Below are 19,469 nucleotides of genomic sequence, written 5' to 3'. Positions count from 1 at the left end.
GGAACTTTTTGCAACCCTTGTTACAGAATCAGTCCTCAGGGAATTTAGCAAGTGTTATCGGTATATGACTTTACTCATGGGCACACATCTGCCTAGTAGTCTGCTAGTTACAAAATATCTGTGCTAAAGTAAATGCACATTTGAGAAAGTCTTCCAAACTTTCTATACCACATTGCCAAAAGGTATTGGAGGAACAGGACAGATAAGAGAACAATACTGTTGGTTTTGGCTGACCTGAGCTTCAATTTCCTGCTATGCAATGTGCACATTGAGTAATAAAGGTCGTTTTTTTTCCAGCCTTCCTGTACACCATGTCCCGGCTTAAACAGGGAGCGGACCAGATCCCCATGATGAAACGAAATTGACATTGTAAACTAAAATGCCTGCCGCAGCTTCAGAGAGATGTGTGCAATTTTAAATTCCCTGCTGACACCTGTACCATCACAGTCTTCCCACTCCATTAGAAATGGTGGGTCATATCCAAACAAAGGGACAGGGAACCATGAAAATGTCAACAGTGAGTAAAACAGGAACAGGCAATTTTGCTGCTGTAAGTCACCATGTGCAAGTTTTCAGTAATGTTTTGTATTTCAGCAAGAGCTAACTGTTTCCAAAATCATGACAAACCTCCCTTTCTTGATTAAACTGCATGCAGATCTTATACTACCTGATAAAGAGTGCATGCTTTAATTTATCAGCATGTAACCAGCAAATGACCTCTTACTGGCACAAAACATACAACAGATAGGGAAGGAAGTCTAATGGGTTAGAGAAACGTTGCTGCCTCCAAAACTGCAGAGAAAGATGAAGTGCCTATCACAGATATACTGTACATGAATGCTAACATTTAACACCACGCTCCTTGATCAGAAGAATAGATCCCACAACAGAAACAAAACTCAAGCATGTGGATCAGACCAACTGAAAAAACAGAGAGGAATCTGCAGAGTCAGCTCAAGTACCTCAGATGACAGAACGATCCCACAAAAACATGAAGGGAATGCATTTTCATGAGTTAAATATCTGTTAACATCCAAATAAAAAGACCCACAGAAGGGGTTTGGTCTTTGGGTTGTATGGTGAAAGATGCAAGTCTTTGCAGGCATTGTCAGCTTGGAAAAGGCAGCTTGAAATCTAACAATTACCGATGTGCTGACTCTTACCATCTTTTGTTTCTCAGAACAATCTTGGTTAAATTTAGAAATCGTGAATTGGAAACATGTGGAGCGATGGAACCAATTTTCTTTTATTAAACTGGTGTCCTGTATCAAGGGTCGCATTTCTTACAGGATGGGTTTTGAAACTTAACGTAAACAAATAAGCGAAAAGGAATGATGTGTTTAGTACTTCATATGGCTGATGCTTTTATCCAAAGTGACTTAAAATTTGAATTTATACAGCTGGGTGCTTTACTGGACCAATTCAGGTGAAGTACCTTGATCAGGGATACAACTGCACTGTTTTCTCTGGGACTGGAACCAGCAACCTTCTTGTTTTGTGTCCAGAGCTCTAACCACTGCACCAAACACACACCGGGCCTCCATGACTGGAGATGGACCACCTAGCTTTAAAACAACAGCCACCACAAATAAACACTAGGTGGCAGCAGTCAGGTACCATGTCCTTAGGGATCATGAAGTCAAAGGCTTCCCTTATTTGTTTTGCTACATTAATATTTCCAGCCATACAAAACATGTACAAAACGCAGTCATAGCAATCAGTTCATCAACTGAACTGATACTCGGAGCTCCTGCAATCACACAGACGCGTGGGATAGAAAGTGCACTGATAAAATGTATGCATAGTCACGTACTGTAATTTAGAATAATTCACGCCATCAGTATGGCACAGATCCATTCTAAGAACAGCAGTCAACTGCACAACTACATCCTATATTGTCCCTTTTGATCAATTTAATGCCCTAGAATAAAATAATTTTATTGTAAACTAGGATAAAGTGATTATTCTTGGAAATCAAAACACTGGCTCCTCAGGTGTCTTGCCTAGCACAGTTGCTTCTGCAGATAATAGGCCTGTACTGTAGGTCATGATTGGGCTGCGTTTTCAGGCATCCAAGGCTAAAGATCCTGCAAGCAGACGCACACTGCTGTGTGAGCGCTGCCTAGACTGCCTGGGATACAGACGGACAGGATATTCTCGGCTGGCAGAGCAGAAATGACCCCTGGGACTTGCCGGGGCCCTGCAAGCTTGCAGTCTTGTTAGCGATGCAATCAATGTGCATTCCCCCGCTAGGCCCTGTGTGGCTCCAGGTGATGAGTGGAACTGACAAGGGGGCGTGGAGGAGAGGTCAGAGCCTGCAGGTTCTGGGTTTCCCTGCGGTACGAGGGGCTAGAGTGGTCAACTACAGCTGGCGAGGGGGCAGAGCGGGAGAGATGTAAAATGTAAATTCCAAATCTGAATAGATAAACCAATGAAAGCAAAAGGTCCGAAGCAAGATGTTGATTTTTCTTTGCCGAGGTGGAGAAGGCACCGTACGGAGAGATGTTAGACTTGTGGAAGCCAAACGAAAACACTGAAACATATTTGTCTTGCTAAGAGTCCTGCTAGCTCTCCAAGGCTTCAGAAAAAGCCTCCAAGTAAACCTCAACAGGATGAGCAGCTTTCACATGACAGCAATCGCCAGGCCAGGAAGGAAACAGAAGAGCTGTTTATTCACATGACAATTTACCAAACCAAAGCACTTATCCTGTATTCAGCTTTTAATAAAGAAGAGGAGGGGGCAACTTCCTCCGTCGTGGTTGTTTCTGAATAAAGAGGTCTGCATTTCTTCTTGAAAGCAAACCGAACCACCTGCAATTAAATAACTGAATTTAACTAGGAGCTCGCTTGGTTTCTGAAGGAAAAGCAGAGAAAACAAAATTAAATTACCTCACAAGTGATGTAATTTTTAAACTCTTCATATATATTTTTTTCTAATCCCATTTCTTGTGTTACTTGGGTGTTCTTGATACAAAGGTCAATTGTATCACAATTCAAGAATGGGGGTAAAAGATCCTGGTTCACCTTAAGCTATTTTCTGTGATTCTACCATATCAAGGTGGCTATCAAAAGCCTGCCGATATCAGGTTGATAGAGTTTGTAGGATTTAAAGAATCACTTTCTATCAGAAAAGACGCTTCTGAAATAGCGTGCCAGGTTTTCACCCCGGCTGGCCTCAAGCTGTGCTCACAGGTTGGGCCTGTCCTGTGCTGAGCCAGTGAAGCTGTCCTGACACGCCGCTCTGTGTGTCAGAGCGGGGCTCAGAACAAACCAGGAGGCGTCTAGTTTAAGCCCTACAGAAGATTAAAGAGTCCAGGAGTCAGAGGTGAGGAGTCTCTTCCTCTGCAGAATATCAATCGCCTCCTCACTCATCCAGTGCTCCTGCAGCTGTTCCCATCTTCACCTTTGCTCTATTTAATTCCATCCCAGGGCAGCCCTGATTGGTGAAGGGCTCTGACCTCTGTCTCCTAATGACCTGCTCAAAGGAAGCAGTTCCACTGAGATGGCCACACTCCAGATCAAACACTGACTGCCATCTCAAGCCTACACTACCTCATCTCGCTAGGTTACTGCTGCTCAGCTGGAAGTAGTCAGTCCCACCCAGCTACTGCCATTAGGTCTGAGGCTCTGCAGACTCTGCAGTTTGGAAAAATCAAGTATACTTTGCGTGGGTTGAATAAATCTTATAAAATCCAGATTGCACACCACTGTGTATATCCACCGCTGAACTAAAGACTCAGCAAACACAGGCCTGTTTTATGATTAGTCTCCAGCCCTCTCTCCTGTTCGGCGTCACATCTTCCATTACCCCAGTATTAAGGGGATTCTGCTTTCCTGATCCAGCTATGCACTGAACCCCCAGTGCACAAATTGTGCAGGAGAGATGAACCCCTTTACCTGGTGGCCAGCAGGGGGTGGCTCTGGCATGGGGCTGCCCAGGCCTCTCGCGTCCAGGGCACGCTGTCGTACAGCAGGATGTCCTTCTCCGTCAGGGCCATGACCACCGGCCGGAACTGGTGCCGCCCTCCGTCCAGCTTGATCTGCAAGCACAGGGGCCAGGTGGACATTACTGCACTGAAGCGCTCTCAAGCTACCCCCGGTTAAACGAGGGGCTGGGGACCCTTTAGACTTTCAAAAACTCCTTTTTTACAACGATCCCCTCTGCCAAGTGGGAACTGAAACAGGACAAAAAGTCGCGCCAGAGTAGGATGACATAGCAATTAGGCACTAAATCCCACAACTACAAGAGTTTGGTAAAGACATTCTACTGAAGAAGAAAAATAATTACAGGGCAGCACAGTAGTACGACAACGCGTATTGCCTTCTCTCACTTTACAGATACTCTGCAGTTTCTATTTCTGCTAAGAAACAAGAATGGATCTCACTTTTCTCTTCTGGGGAGCTGAGAAGCCCGTTTCTGTATTTCAGGGTGGTGAACAAGATGGAACTGACCCAGGTTAAGAGGGTATGAGCAGACAGCTCAAGATCTAAACCAGGTCGGGACCCTTTCAAAGTGAACATGGCTATAAAAATGGTCTCGACTGCTGCCATCGCTCTGAGCTAGAGTAGTTCAGGTCTCGGCGTAAGAGGACCTCAGACTGCGAGCTCACAGAGTGGACAGATACACTCCGTACTCGAAGGGACAGGAAGCCAGCCTGCTGTGTGAGAGAAACGGGAAGGTCATGAGAAGGCCACCTCTTAGAGCAGAAAACAAAAATGCTCCCCCTCCAAAACTAATCCACAAGTTCTGCTTTTAAATCTGTTAAAATCATCTTCAGTCTAATTTACAATTAATCTTTGTAAGGACGGTGTCTATTCTAACAACTGTGCATCACTTTCAACTGGAGTCTTTGAGGTACTAAAAGGAGCCCAGGTGATCACAACTTCCTTCGTAGCACAGATGTTAACATTTTAGCATCATTACTTCTCAATCTTAACTTCCCTAAAATGCATTTAAAAAGTTTAAATCCAGAGATTCCAGAAGATCTTAACTCAACACTTAAAACAGACATTTATTTTTAGACTTTAAAAATGAACCTAATTAAAATATATAGCCGGTACTGTACATCCTTGAGTGTTAATCTAGACTTGCTTTTTTTTTTGCGAAATTCTGCTTTTACTTTCAGTGCTTGACAGAATCTGCTTTCCGCTCAGCAGACTGATAAACATGATTAAAAGGTTGGTACCCTGCAAATGATCGCAAAGGTCAGAAAACCAGTTCACAACAATGCCACATCAAGGCATTAAAAACCAAGGTCTTCCTGTTGCTTTTTCCCCTCCCCTTTTGCTGCATTTCCTGCCCTTGTGTAAAATGTCAGTCTAAGCCGCGATCGAACAATGCAAGACCTGGGTTGAGACGCAGCACAGCGGTAGGTACTGTAATGTTGCAGGTGTTGAACACACGGAAAGAAAACCAGGCCACATCTTGACCTCTGAAGTCTGCTCATTGAGGAGGGTGAGAGCGCTGTGAATGATTTCTGATCACTTGAGGCACTAATCAATAATAATAAATCAATTAACTCAAGGCTTTTACAACTAAGGAGTTGAATATACTGGAGCTAGAAGACCTACAAGATGCCCAGGACTGGACGAGGCTACTGCTGGCACAGCAGAGAAATCAAGGATGTCAGCAAATTGAAAGAGCCACAGAAGTGGCATTTCCTCTTCTTCCAGAACTTCATCTCTAGCACTGAGGACGTCTTGCCAAAATAATACAGCCAGTGAAGTCCTGGTAATCCAACTGAGGCACAGAAGAGAAGAACAGATGTAAAGATCCCTGGATTTTGCAGTGCCAGCACTTGTCTTTATCAGGGGCATGTGGGAGAACTGGAAGAAAACCAGACTTCCCTCATGTTTGGAGTGTGCCAACCCCACCCCAGGCTGGTGCCCCACCTGCTCGGCCAGCCAGCCGATGTGCTTGACCTCGCGGTGGCTGCTGGCGCTGCTGGAGCCCAGCGTGGAGCCGAGCTGGGCCAGGACCTGCGGCAGCAGGGCGGCGATGTTGGCGTGGATGGCGGTGAACCAGGAGTGCGCCGTGGGGGCATCCTGGCAGCGCAGGACCAGCGTGTTCCTGCCGTCCGGGGAATGCAGCTCGATCAGCCTGTTGGGCAGACGTCGGCATGTGAGAAGAAGCAATTCTGAATAAGACACTACTTGAGCCAGGACCTGTGAAACTACTTTGCCATATAAACATGCAGAACAGAGCTCCAACACTGGCAGACCTGACAAAGGCCTTAATCTAGCCTTTTCCCCAATGGAAATGCACTTAGCCATCTGCCAATTCCTTTCCAAAGGTATATTTCTTACACAAACATATATAGGTAATTAAATGAACAATTAACTCACACCAAAAGAAGGCTCCACAGCCAAAATGTTGTGCTTTCTTTCTTCTCTTTTCAGCATGGAATAAACCAGCCCATTACTTGTTCCTTTGCAGCCTACGCATGCTAACGCAGCTACCCACCTGAGCTAGGTATTTAAAAACCGGCTGTACCATTTTCAAATGGACCACTTTTCACTCAAAGTGCATTACTGCACTCTGTTTCAAACGTTCTGAAACTGCATTTTGCAAGGCCTGAGCCTTCAGTGTTAATTCGGATATATCTTACACTTTAACGGTCTATGATTTTGTGGTGTAGATCTCAATACAGTTCCAATCTATGAATTGGCTTCATTACTCTGCTCTCCTCCCCACTGATAGCTGATGTGTGGGGAGCATTCTGGCGCACTATGGCTGCCGTCGCATCATCCAGGTGGAGGCTGCACATTGGTGGTAGTGGAGGAGTGTCCCCATTACCTGTAAAGCGCTTTGAGTGGAGTGTCCAGAAAAGCGCTATATAAGTGTAAGCAATTATTATTATTATTATATAAATGAAACTTGATATCATTGTCACATTATATTCAATGTCGTAATCCATGAGTCCTTTTACCACAAGAGAACTGGGGGGTGTACTTTTCATCTTAGACAGACCGTCACCTGATAATGTCTATTCAACATGAATTGAATTGGGAGGAACTTCCCTCTCTGCTATCATTCAGGGACATCACTGGGGGGGGGAGTAGAGTCACCCCAAACATAGAACTAGCAGCGAAAGAGTCATTTTATCATCTGTAGCCGAGCTGCAGCCCCTCGTCAGTGTGTGAAGGGAAGGCTTGTGGAAAGGGGAAGAATAAAAGTCAGATCGTGCTGTGGAATTGAAAAGGGATTGTGGTTAGCTCGCCAAGCAAAGCGCAAAGCCTGCAGGGAAAAACAGCCTGGGCCGCAGCCAAACGAGCTCAACAAATTTCCTCCAAATTACAAGTACATTTCTGTCCAGTGAGTCAGACGGCCACAGCTGCCTAACCGCTTGATCCCGTTGAAATCAGCTTGGATAACAGCTCGGTGCGCGCTAAATACAGAGCCTTCGTGAAACCGCACATCCTCTGTAATGAGAACAACCTTAATGGGGAAAATTAGCTCTTCGGGTGAGCGCAAGTTACTGATTAAACACCCTGCGGTCCCCCTCGAACACGCGCGGCAGAGTTCTGCAGTGGGGGTCGCCCCGGCGACACGGTAATAAAACACCCGCAGGAAAAATAAGCGCAGTTCAGGAAATTGCTCAACTCCGCAGTGGAGTCTCTGCTGCGCGGCACGACCGGGGCCCCGGAGAGGCGAGAGATCACCCGCGACGAAACACGCCGTCTTCTTTCATCTTGAACTTCCAGGTATAAACAAAGTGAATCCTATACACTACAGCCCTGGGAGGCTGCAGTAATTGAACCCGAACACCTTTAACAACGACAATTTCATTTGTTCTAGAGACAGCAGTTTTGCCCTGATTACTAAGAGATTTGTGAAACGGACAGATAAAAGGTATGTTTCTCATGTGGGTAACGGTGTCAGTTAATCGACTGCCTATTTTTTAAGGTTTATGTCTGAACTTAAGAGTTCATCTTGAACTTCACGCAACACAACTATCTACTGCTTCTCCAGATCACTATCTATGCCTGTGGTCTTTGAGCACATACTGTACATATACCGTATTACAGGTATACTGTATACACAGCATAGTACATCAATATATCTTATACTGTGATCACAAGTATCCACAAGAAGAGTAACCTTAACTCCCAAGAAATCTGTGTACAATGATGGAGGCTGCATCATTTTCAGGAAAGTGTTTCATTGTTCAAGCTAGTGTTCCCAGTCTGCTCCTATGAGAGGCATTCATTTCAATTTGCTGTTGGTTGGAGCAGCGGTGAAGGATCTGGACCTTTGGGCAGGCACTTCTTCCAGACCAGTCCAGTAAAGCACCCAGCTGTGCAAGAGCTTGTATCCAAAGCGACGGACAAATAAATGGGCACCTGGTCTCACATCTTCAGACAGTCTAGAAGGAAAATGGCCCATGATGCTTGGAAACACGCAGAAACAATAAGCAGAACCGATTGGTTGCTTGTTGCGCTTAAGCCACTGGTTTCCTAGAAATGGCCAACTGTTTACATTCCAGGAGATTATCGAGAGTCATCCAGCCGGTTTGAACGGAGTCCCAATGTCAAACAGCTGCCAAGCCTGACAATAAAGCTGTCATTCTCAGACTGATGCATGATAGAAGAGGATTTTATATCCTTACATATTCCGGTCTTCCACAGATACTCATCAAGGTAAAACCGGAAATTCAAAGTGCAGTGGCACTGAGCCTGATTTATTTTTTAATGAGAAAGGCCTTCACTGTTCCATGATACAGAGCCACTCCTATGCCTAAGTAACTTCACCGATGCAAAATCTGTTCAAAGGCAGTTGTGCTTGAATAGTTTCATTTGCATTTGGTAACAGTGAATCACCTGCCTATAATCAAGAATCAAAATAAATGATAGCGGTTTTTAAAATAAAAGGTGGATTTTCCTTTTATGTGGTAGATTTTGTTATCTTTTGTCAGCAAGATGACACCACCTTTCAACAAAATCTTAGACCTCAGTCTTTTCATCCTACCCATGTGTAAAAAAGTGCATCTTAATATTACAAAGTAAACGAGCTCGGCCGCTTCGCCCAGAGAAACGTCACCAGGTGTGCAGAAAGGACCACTACATACATTGTCTGGTGTGTAAATGTCAATGCAACTCATGTTTCACAGCTGTACTGACCCAAGTAAAACTCTAACCTCTTGGTTACCTTAAGGACACTATACACGGACATGTGTCACAGCGATACCCAAACAGGATATCTACTGTACGTTCTTTCATCCAAATGCTCATGTTCGATAAGCAGAGTGTGCTCCTGGCCCTATGTAAATCTAGAATTGAGAGAAAAAGTAATGGTAAGAAATGTAGCTATGACTCGTTGCTTCTCTGTGGGTAAATCCAGCCTGAAATACTACACAGAAATATTTTTGCTATCTCGTGTTACTGTATCACAGTCCTTTACTACAGTCTCTTAATGAGCACATCTCACTTTCCTGATTCTGACTCAGCAGAACTCACTCAAGTGCTCTGAGCCCTAGAGAGTGAGCTCCAATTTCAATGAGGGGTGTTTTGCAAGATTTCTAGTATTGGGGGTGGGGTTCCAAAGAGATAACCATCTCTGAGACAGTGAAGAGGAGACATGCACATGCTTAAATTGGGCAAACAAAAATGATTTTGTTGTACACCTAAGCATTAAATACCGCACATTAAACCAATATGCACCTCAGTGGAGTAGACTGCTCTTTAAAATGTGCTTAGAATGATTGCAAAATAAACAGAACTCAGATTGCAGTACAGTTATAGGATCCCTGCCACTGCGCATTCTTTCTCTCTCAGCAAGCCGAGACAGGTGCAGTTCTACAGCCACGCAACACACTCAGTTAAAGTGCCATCAGTACAGAAGAACGCAGAGTTTCTGACAACTTCTACACCCGACAAGAGTCTCCATTCATTCAGAGCGTTTTCTTCAATTGCTGTTAGCAGCCACCAAGCACTGCAAAGGCTACAATCGCCCCAAAATCGCCAGACACGCAGTATTAAACCGCAATCCATCCATTTATCTCCATGAAAGAAAGACATGAGGTTAATTTTCATTAAATGATGCATTAAGATCATAAAACCGCAAGTAGCAGATTTTAGCAGCAAGCAGCAAGTAACACGTAACAGTAGGGAGCAAATCAAGAAATCATTTGAACGCCTGGACAGCGCAAGCGATTAAGAAGACTCCAGTGCGCACGGCGAGAACTGAATGAGCAAAGCAGAACACTTCTTTATAACCTGCTCCTCTACACTTGAGCAGATTGTTAGCAATTGCATCATGCTAGACGAGGGGTCCCCAGTCCTGTCCCTGGGGGGCCGGCGTGCCAGCAGGTTTTCCTAGCTGGACTCTCGGCTTCCATCGGCTAGTCATTGGCTTATTTATTGGTTCAACAGCTTCAGGTGCTGCTGCTCGAATGAGATTAGAACTCAGGTCTCTTTAAGGGGGGGGGAAGACAGGGGACACAACTGGAGCCCCCCGTGCGCGAGACCACACCTCTCTGTGCACTGTCACGCGCTTGCCGTGATTTTAAAGCCTTCACCGTGGAAGAGGACCACCGCGCTGAGACGGCCAAGCGCCTGGGCTCCCCGCGTGCCCCTCGCAGGGCAGAGGTACCTGCTCTCCAGGTCGGGCATGGTGAGGTTGCGGCTGATAAAGCACATCTTCAGGGGGATGACCTTCCTGTCCTTGGAGCTGGCGCAGTGCTTGGGGGAGCCCGAGTCCTCGCTGCCGCTCAGGCTGGGCGACTGGGGCGGCACGCCGTCCCAGGCCAGGTCTGCCACCAGAGAGGGCTTCTTAAACAGTGGGGTGACCTCTTTGATGTATTTCACTGCAGAGAAGAAGAGCACAGGGCGCCGTTCAGTACAGTGCAGCATGACAGAGGTGCCGGCAGGGCTCAGTGAAGCCATTCTGCTGTCAGCATTGGTCTATTTCCATGCTATATGGAAACAGACGCCCACCTGTAGATTAGAATCGTAAAAGTCAGAGACCATCTGAAATCAACTGATCATGTTTTGTTTGATAGATGGTAGAGACCATTAGAAATCAACTGATCATGTCTTGTTTGACAGATGGTTAGAGACCATCAGAAATCAACTGATCATGTCTTGTTTGACAGATGGTTAGAGACCATCAGAAATCAACTGATCATGTCTTGTTTGATGAGGCTTTGCTCAATCTATTGATCATAGATGCCATCTAATAACCCTCAAAACATAGACGTCATTGGCCTTGCAAACAGTCAGAGTTAGTCAACCTGTAGGCCAGTGAACACAGAAGCCAAGCAGCTCGTTATCATTTGGTTTTGCTATCATTTTCAGTTGACACAGTCCGTCACGTTTGTTACCTGAACACATGGACGGGGAAAATATGGCTCCCAGTGGAAATTGTGGGTCATGGGGGTAACCGTGTGAAGAAAAAAGTTCCACCCCAAAAAATAAAAACAACCCTGGCGTGTCTGTTTTGCACATCATGTTCACCAAATGTTTTAAATGTTGTTTTGAAAATAGTCACAGACAAAAATAGACAAAATACACAAAAGTAACAGTAGTCAACCCATGACAAGTGCTGATGGTGCTTAATGAAACCAGCCTGATTGGTTTCACATGCAACATTAGCTAAAAAAGTCTTCGCTGGAAGCCAGCCACCATGTTGATAAGTTTTAACAGTTTTATACAATTTAATGTTCTTTAAGGTTGGCAAAATACCTGTAAAAAATGTCACTTGATTTCACTTGAAGGCACTGGATTTTTAAGTTGCAACAGACTACAGCCACTAACCAGACTCAAGACTGCCGTCATTCCTTAAACCTTACAGAAGAGGTTTTTTATAACCTTTCTTAGCAGAGGCCAATATTTGCACATATCTTCTATGATGTAACAGAAGCATTGCAAAAAAAAAAAAATAGGGTCTGAAAAATGTTCCTCTACCAACCTCAAAGACAGTCAGGAAATGAGGTAACTGAATTGGACTGACACTGCAATGTTTTCTAAAGAGAGTTACTGGAGAGGCCTGTTAAAACAGAAAAAGGAAGAGCTATCATCCCATGATGGTTAAAAAAAACATTCTGGCAAGTAGGAGCCTGTGTTTCAAGTGTAGTACACTGCCGCGATCTCTACGGCAAAGAAACATCGCTGCACACATCTTAACACGCTGAGCAGGGCCTGGGACGTTAACCCACTCACTCTTCAGGGTTCAGGGGTGAGCCAGCCTCGAGCTAGACCAGCTCTGCATTAGCCATGAAATACTTCAACTTCTCATCCCATGATCATGGCCTTTATAAATGATGTCCAGAAAATCGCTATAAAACAGTAAGGAACTATTATTAATAATAATTAATAATAATTTAACGGAACCCAGATTCAATTCAGCTGTGATGAGACATCTAAATGACAGCAGTCCCTCTCAAACCACTGACCTAAACTGAAGCTGTGGGTCAAGTTTGTCAGGTATTAACTGCAACTGAAAACCTCAGTACACTCTACACTGATACTCTGCATCTTTAAGAGGAGAGGCACGGCTCTAATGTACTCTTTGGAATTCAATGTTGTGGCAGGACTGGGAGTCGCACTTATTTTCTTTTCTTTCTTGCATTATGAATTTTTCATCAGACGCATAAAAAACGATTCTTGTTAAAAAAAATGAACTTGTGATGCTCCTCGCCACTAGCCTTCCTCTACAGCTCCCGTGATTGTCTCAAACGCTACAGGCTTTCACTTTAAGTAACAGGATGGATCAAGAAAGCCACACCCACTCTTAATTCCCCCACTACAGCAAATCCAAGATGATCGCCCTGCCAAGCCCCCTCTCTTAATTCTCTTATTCCAGCCTGACCAAGATAAATACATGCTACCTTTTTTAATATTCTACTTAAATAAAAAGATGAAGTCCCAGGATAACTGAAACATTAGTATAACATTTATTAATATTTTCTTGGTTTAATATTTGACAGTATGGGAATTGTCAAGTTCAATTAAAAAAACATTCCAGACATTGGGAATGTTATGCGAGAGGCAACGCCAGTCAGAAGAGCTTTTCCTCACCCTGGACAAGAGTCTCGCTCAGTACTGACGATACTGTAGCCCATAACTCTCTGGTCACGAGTCGTTCAGGAGTCAGGAAGGCCAACTCCTAAAGGACCATATCTGCTCTGTAGATCTGTGCTGAGAGATTTGTTCTTTTTATCCCAAGATCAAAGGACCTTTGTTAAAGAAACAATATGTCTTGGATTACATATTACATTACAGAGTAAAAGGCTGTTCTAACGAGCACAATGGGGTGAACACACGCATCTCATTCCAAACTTTTCGGGGGAATTCTACTTTAATTACTCCACTGTTCCAGTCGACACTGTTGTCATTCTCTTCCCCCAGTACTTCTTTCCAAGCGAATAACCCTGCTCTTCTGAATCCCTAAGGAATCTCTCCTCCTGACTTCTCACCTCCAGCTGCAGAGAGGCCATTAGCAGCCCCAGATCCACAGCTAAAGGTCACGTGCTCGTTTGTTCACGAGCTTCTAAATTGTAAAGTGAGAGGGAAGGCATTTGACCGAAAAAAAAATGCTGTACCCCGAGTCATTAGAGCTGGGCAGATCTGTCAGAATTGTCTGGGTCATTTCAGTTTCCGAGGTTTATGGTCTACAAATTACTGCATCCTATTTATAGCCAAATTCCAAGTCCACCCCTTTAGTAACTCCTTCAGTTTCAGTCCCCCCCCCCATAGTCTCTCTCCTTCAGTTTCCAAATATTTGTGTTCTGTTACCTTAGGGAAACGGTTCAAACTAACTTCCGGCTCTCCAGATGTGGAGACACCCGAGATGGCAATTCACAGGAAATATTTTCCAACCCAGCCCTGATATGGGAGTTTGGTTCGTTTAAATTGTTACATAAAATAAGGCAAAAGATTGTGTCCAGTCACAGAAAACTAAAATCTGAAGCCCAGGTTGAATACAGGCCTGACCATCTTGAACACAATGTGAAGCATCGACTGTTGTGGATCATAAGAGTCATCCACGAGACAGGAAGACCAGATACACCCAGACGGTACAGGAACTGTTCATCTTAAATTGCCATAACCCGGCACATACAACCCATTTTTCTGCCTTCAGGACTTTCTTCCTTATCAGCCATTGTCTGCAGAAATAGTTAGACAGTGGGGGTGGAAAGATCCAACCACAATATGCAAGACACGATGGAGAAAGAAATAAAACGAACCAAAACCAGGCCGCTTGAAAAATATGGTTGTTCAAAACACTGTAACATGAAAGCTCTCTGCCACAGAGTAAGAACAGGCAGGCTTCTGGCATGTGTGACCACAAAGAACATTCCCACTGGCACCAGTAATTGGAGCTCTACGATCTTATGCAGCTGAACACAAGAAATCCTGAATACGAGAACAGGAGTCTGCGACGTTCATCGTCTCTGCTCACGGGAACGGGACTCTCAGGTCAGAGTTCTCCTGTGTACCATCGATATACTTCCAAGGGCATCTTCGTGTGCACATCGAAGATCCCAGTGGAAAAACCACACCAGGCACAAGCTGGGACTATAACCCTCTGTCACATGCTCTCAGGGGGGAGGTTTCTACACACAGCAGTGGGACTCCGAGGCTGTTGACAAGGCCTTTTTCATGTGCTGCTGCAGATTAAAAAAAAAACTCAATACATCAAAATGGCTATAAAGCCAACCCTTCTGCTGCGGGGTTGGTCTTTTTCCGCTCCAACAGGGCTGTGGCGCCGCGGCCGCCGGGCTGGGCGGGACCGACAGCACCTTGGGGCGGGACCCCCCCAGGAGCCCGGATCGGGCAGCCGCGGGGAAGAGGGCACTTCAACAGTCGGACACGCCCGTCGGCCGAGTGCCCCATCAGGTCTCTGGGTAACCGCGTCCCTGGAGAGCTCCGACAGCACCAGCACGCAGCCCCTTGGCTCTCGGAACGTATCCCCACACAAGCGCTCTTTGTTGTGCATGCCAGGCACACCGGAGACCCTGTAGAGAGGAGCTGGAATAAAAGGGAATACACTTATCCCGGGGCAGCCTCCAAGTACACAGAAAGACTACTTCTTCCCCTGAAGCTGGAGCCTGAGGTATCTGAAACGCTAGAACGCTGCACGTCCCCACTTCAGTCGGCAGGGACCGATCGTTATCCACGACAGGCTTTCAAGCTCTGGAATCCGACAGCGGATCGGCTTCAGCAGCAGCCTGTCATCCCCTGCCAAGAGGTTTCTGTGCAGAGCTGGAACCCGTACCCCCCCCCCGGCCTTCCTCCGCGATCTGTCCCCTCCCGCCACAGCGGCTGAGACAGAGAGCCAAGAGGCCCCCCAGCAGACCGGACAGCTCAGCCCTGCCAGAGCCGTCCTGGGGCAGCAAAGCCACCGTGTCCAGTTCCAAAGACGGCACTTACTCGCGAGGGCCTGACCCTTCCAGCTCCGCAAAAACCTTGAAGGGCCCATGAGGTTCGGCTTTCAGGTGAGCGATCGCCCAAAAGCTTCTACATAGATGCGGCACAGTACCTCTCTGTTTGTGCCACGAAGAAACAGTGGAATGTACAGTATGTGATTTCTGGTTTGATAACCATTTACTTCACTTAAAGAATAAGAAAACATCCTTCTATGGGAACTCTTTATTCTGCCCTTGCAGATCAATGATTGCATGACCTATGTGTAAAATGGTCTTTTAAAGCCCTCCCTACATAATTACATACAGTATAATCATTTTTGACTTTTTTATACTTCAATATTGTTGGAAAAAAGGACCTAATGTGTCAATTAAATTATATCTATTGGCTTCCTCTCTGGGAAGCCATCTGTACTGTCTCATGCTACAATTCATGTAGCTGTGTGCATGGTGTATATACTGCACTGAACTTGCAAGCGCATCTGGTTACAGTGACATTGTGGAGGTGCAGTACAGCCTGGCATGGCTCATAGTGAACAGGGCAGGGCAAATTCACCAGGACAGGCTCCCACAGCTCCGGAGAGCAGGCAAAGAAGACGACCTTCCATTATTCTTTTTAAAAGGCCAGCTGTCTCAATTTGAAACTTCTGTAATTTTGGTTGTAGGTTCTTTTCCCTTTGTTGAATCTTAGACGTCAGAGACACCTCACACAAACATCTGGATTGTGTAGGAAGGAAGCACAAGCCAGTCTAATATTCATCACTGAAGCAACCAAGAAAACACAGAGGATTAGCAGCCACCCTATGTGTGAAGGGCCTGCAGATGACCCAGGCCAGAGAAGTAGCTCTGAGAAAGTCTGTCTCTGTTCAAGATTGTGAGCCACACTGGAGAATCTGCTTCCTCCTCAAAGGCCCCGGGGCCCAGTCTAATGAAAGCCGGTGGATGTCATGACTAAAACTCTTCAGATTATATTAGCCTCCTTTGCACTGTTTTAATCACAGCCTCTGCCTGGATCTCCCTTCTTCCTGTCCATTCCGTTAATCCACACCAGAACTTCCAGCAGGCCGAACACACAGGCTATCAGACAAGCAAAAAGCAGGAGAAAGGGAAAACGAATTAATCTCAGCCACTTACGTGAAGTGCACCGTTTGCCTTAAAATCCCTTTCGGTTATGCATCTCCCCAAGACAGCAGCTTAAAACAAGGGAGTTATACAAGAACTGTTAAAGAACAACACAGTCTGTTGCTGTAACGGTGATATTTCTGCTCCCACCAACGGTAAGGAAAGAGAGCATTGCTTGAAGAAAGAGTTTGGGTTTGCTAAAAAAAAGCCAGCAGGGGAGAAAATTCTCTCTTTAACCAAACATGGCGTCTTTAACCAAACTTGATGAACATAATGTTCTTTCTCATCAAATACAGCAATGTCCTGGCCATAGGTCTGCAGTCCTGTACGTCTTATTGGTGACCCTAAATCACCGGTTTCTAAATGATGGGAACACTGCTAAATTACTCATTAATTAAGAAATTTGTTCAATCATCTGGTACGTGAGGCCTGAAGGATTTTAGCCAAGTGACACACTTGCCTTGTATACAGAGAAACAGGCTGCTTCTCAGCCCCAGACAAAAATGTGATCATACTGGCCATCTGCTCACTGGCCTGGATTCTCTGTAAACAGCTAAGTGAGCAAATCTAATCAGTTCACTTTCTACAATGGTTTACACACTGACCGCAGTGACACCACTTTCAAAACTGGAATTTTAGGCCAGCTGGCAAACCTGTAACAGCACATTCACAGAGAAGATGGAGAGGGAAACAAAAAAGTCTTTGTAAAAACGTATCACAAACCCTAAACACTTTAGGAATGAAATACTTTGTAGCTCTGAGTTTTGACAGCTACTTTGTCACTGTACTTCCTGACCAGATCAAGTCTCCAATCTCATTCCGAAGTGCAGAAATAAGGTCAGAGACCGGCTTCAATTTAAAAACAGTCTAATCCAATCGAGGCTGTCAGTCACGTTTCAGAGACCTCTCCACTGAATTCCAGTTTTCTTTTAATTGGAACAGCGCACGTTTGTGCCTTTCACAGTAATGGATAATTCTCACCGGGCTTAGCCAACATACAGCACCGACTCTGAACGTGCTTAAGGAAAGTTCCGGCTTGTATTAAATGGGGGAGTCGCTTTTCACTTGCCTTCTGGGAATGTTTCGTTTGACGTGCATCCACAAGTCACAGCTGGGTCTAACCATCTCACCTGTTTCGGTGCAAGCTAGTCTCTTTTCCAGGCTCAGATTTTATCCATCGATACCGACCCGATCTGAAGGGCTGTGGAGTCCAGAACGAGCCACCCAGCCGTGGTACTCAAGCCGATTACCTGGCTTGCTTCAAGACACAGCAGCTTACCTTGTCCGGCTAACCCCCACACTGGCAAAACTGGCTGCATGGCATCCTGCATCCACTACCAGATAAACCGTCTGTTCCCGTGTCAAGCTACAGCCTATCCCAGAAGCACAGCTGTGACGATCCCATCATCCTTCGGTCTTCTAACAGCTTCCAGGCAGCGGAAGAGATGAGGACAATGATGTGCAGTGGTACTCCACTCTATTGTTCGCTCCTTCATGTTCAATTTCACCCTTTACGGGAGGACAGTCTGCTCCCACTTGCAGGAAGTGTGCTCTGATCTGCATTAGCTTTCATCTGCCAGCTGTCCACCCGTCCTGAATGCCTAGGATTCTCCTTTAATCTCATCTCAAAACCTCCTGGAAGATGATACCACACAGCACTATGCGCAATGCCATGACGGGGCGCTGGTGTAAGACTATGAAGAAATGGCAGTGGTTGGCATTTCTTCTTTTCTGCAGGGAGGCAGGAACATGCCAGTCATGTTTATTTTAGAAACGGGCCCTTTCACGGACACAGAAGAGTCTTGTAGGGTGGCCCCCCCTGCTGTGTTAGCCCGAAATTCCCCAACATCCGAGCTGGGATCCGCACAGGAAGCACATCAAGACAGGAGCAGAAATAAATCCGTTCCCTGTGCATGAGATAGATGCCTCTACACAAATAGCAACATCTTCCGCTGGTAGCATTTCGAAACTAAGTCAGCAAGCTCTTAAAAAAAAAAAAAACACATTACAGCCACCATGACCACAACCAACTGGAAAATTGTTCAGAATCACGTTTAAAATGCAGCTTTCATTTTCAGATTGATGGCTTTGCACATATGAATTCTGAGAGTGGTTTTAGGCCCATGGTATCCGAGTATCCAGTATCCTGTGGATTTGGATTCTCGGTTCCTGTTTGCCTCCTCAAAGCTGGCATGCGGTTTATTGTTTGAAGGTGGAGAGTGTCTGTATGTGTGTGTCGAGGCACAGGGAGGTTAGAATTAGGAACTATCCAAATGCTGCGATACCCTCTCAAACTCTTAAGCATGCTGCGCTTTTTAAACAAGAATGTAAAAACACAGGGCTATCTCCTGGCCAGATTCCACTTGATGAACTGTGTTTTCTGAACCCAGGTCACCTTTTGGATGTGCAAGTGTGTATCGCAAGGGTGGAATTAACTACTGCACGTCCTAGTCTATCTCCAGTTTCTTCTCACAGTCACACTTACACAAAGGCATGCCGATAGGTTACTGGGCTTCTGGGAAAACTGGCCCTGGTGTGAGTGTGTCTGTGTGTGCCCTGTGATGGACTGGTGTCCCGGCCAGGGTGTATCCTGACTAAGGCCCACTGCTTGCTGGGATAGCCTCCAGCTCTCCCGCAACACTGTGTTGAATAAAACTGAAGAAAATGGATGGACAGATCACTCTTTTGAAACGTGTGTTTTCCTGTATCGGTCGCATGAGGGCATTATATTATTACATCTACTAGTCACAAAATCCCAGTATGCAAACAGCTTTCTGTCTGCTCTGCACAAAGTCACCATGAACTACTGGATCTGGAACGTCTGACTGGTGGACGGGCCAGAGGTCTGAATTAATCCAGGCCCCTGAGAAACAATCCTCAGTGCTTTTCAGCCACATTGATATGTGCTGCTAAAATGTTTTATAAGCAGAAAAATACCTACCAAGCTGGAACAAGTTATCTGAAGCGTTGCCTAGGAATGGG

At 45.5% G+C, this 19,469-nt stretch overlaps 1 protein-coding gene across 1 annotated transcript in view; it reads right to left on the bottom strand.

Annotated features, from left to right (window-relative positions):
* Window positions 1-19,469, bottom strand: part of sntb2 (syntrophin, beta 2) — a 52,844-nt gene that overhangs the window by 23,592 nt on the left and 9,783 nt on the right. Inside the window, exons 2-4 of the mRNA XM_006641172.3 lie at window positions 10,592-10,805; window positions 5,893-6,100; window positions 3,898-4,040 (exon numbers count right to left, since the gene is read on the bottom strand). Coding sequence (XP_006641235.2) covers window positions 3,898-4,040; window positions 5,893-6,100; window positions 10,592-10,805 — 565 coding nt within the window. The remainder of the gene's footprint in view (window positions 1-3,897; window positions 4,041-5,892; window positions 6,101-10,591; window positions 10,806-19,469) is intronic.

Source organism: Lepisosteus oculatus, chromosome 20, assembly GCF_040954835.1.
Source record: "Lepisosteus oculatus isolate fLepOcu1 chromosome 20, fLepOcu1.hap2, whole genome shotgun sequence".
In the NCBI taxonomy this organism is placed as follows: domain Eukaryota; kingdom Metazoa; phylum Chordata; class Actinopteri; order Semionotiformes; family Lepisosteidae; genus Lepisosteus; species Lepisosteus oculatus.
This window is presented reverse-complemented; position numbering and strand designations above follow the sequence as displayed.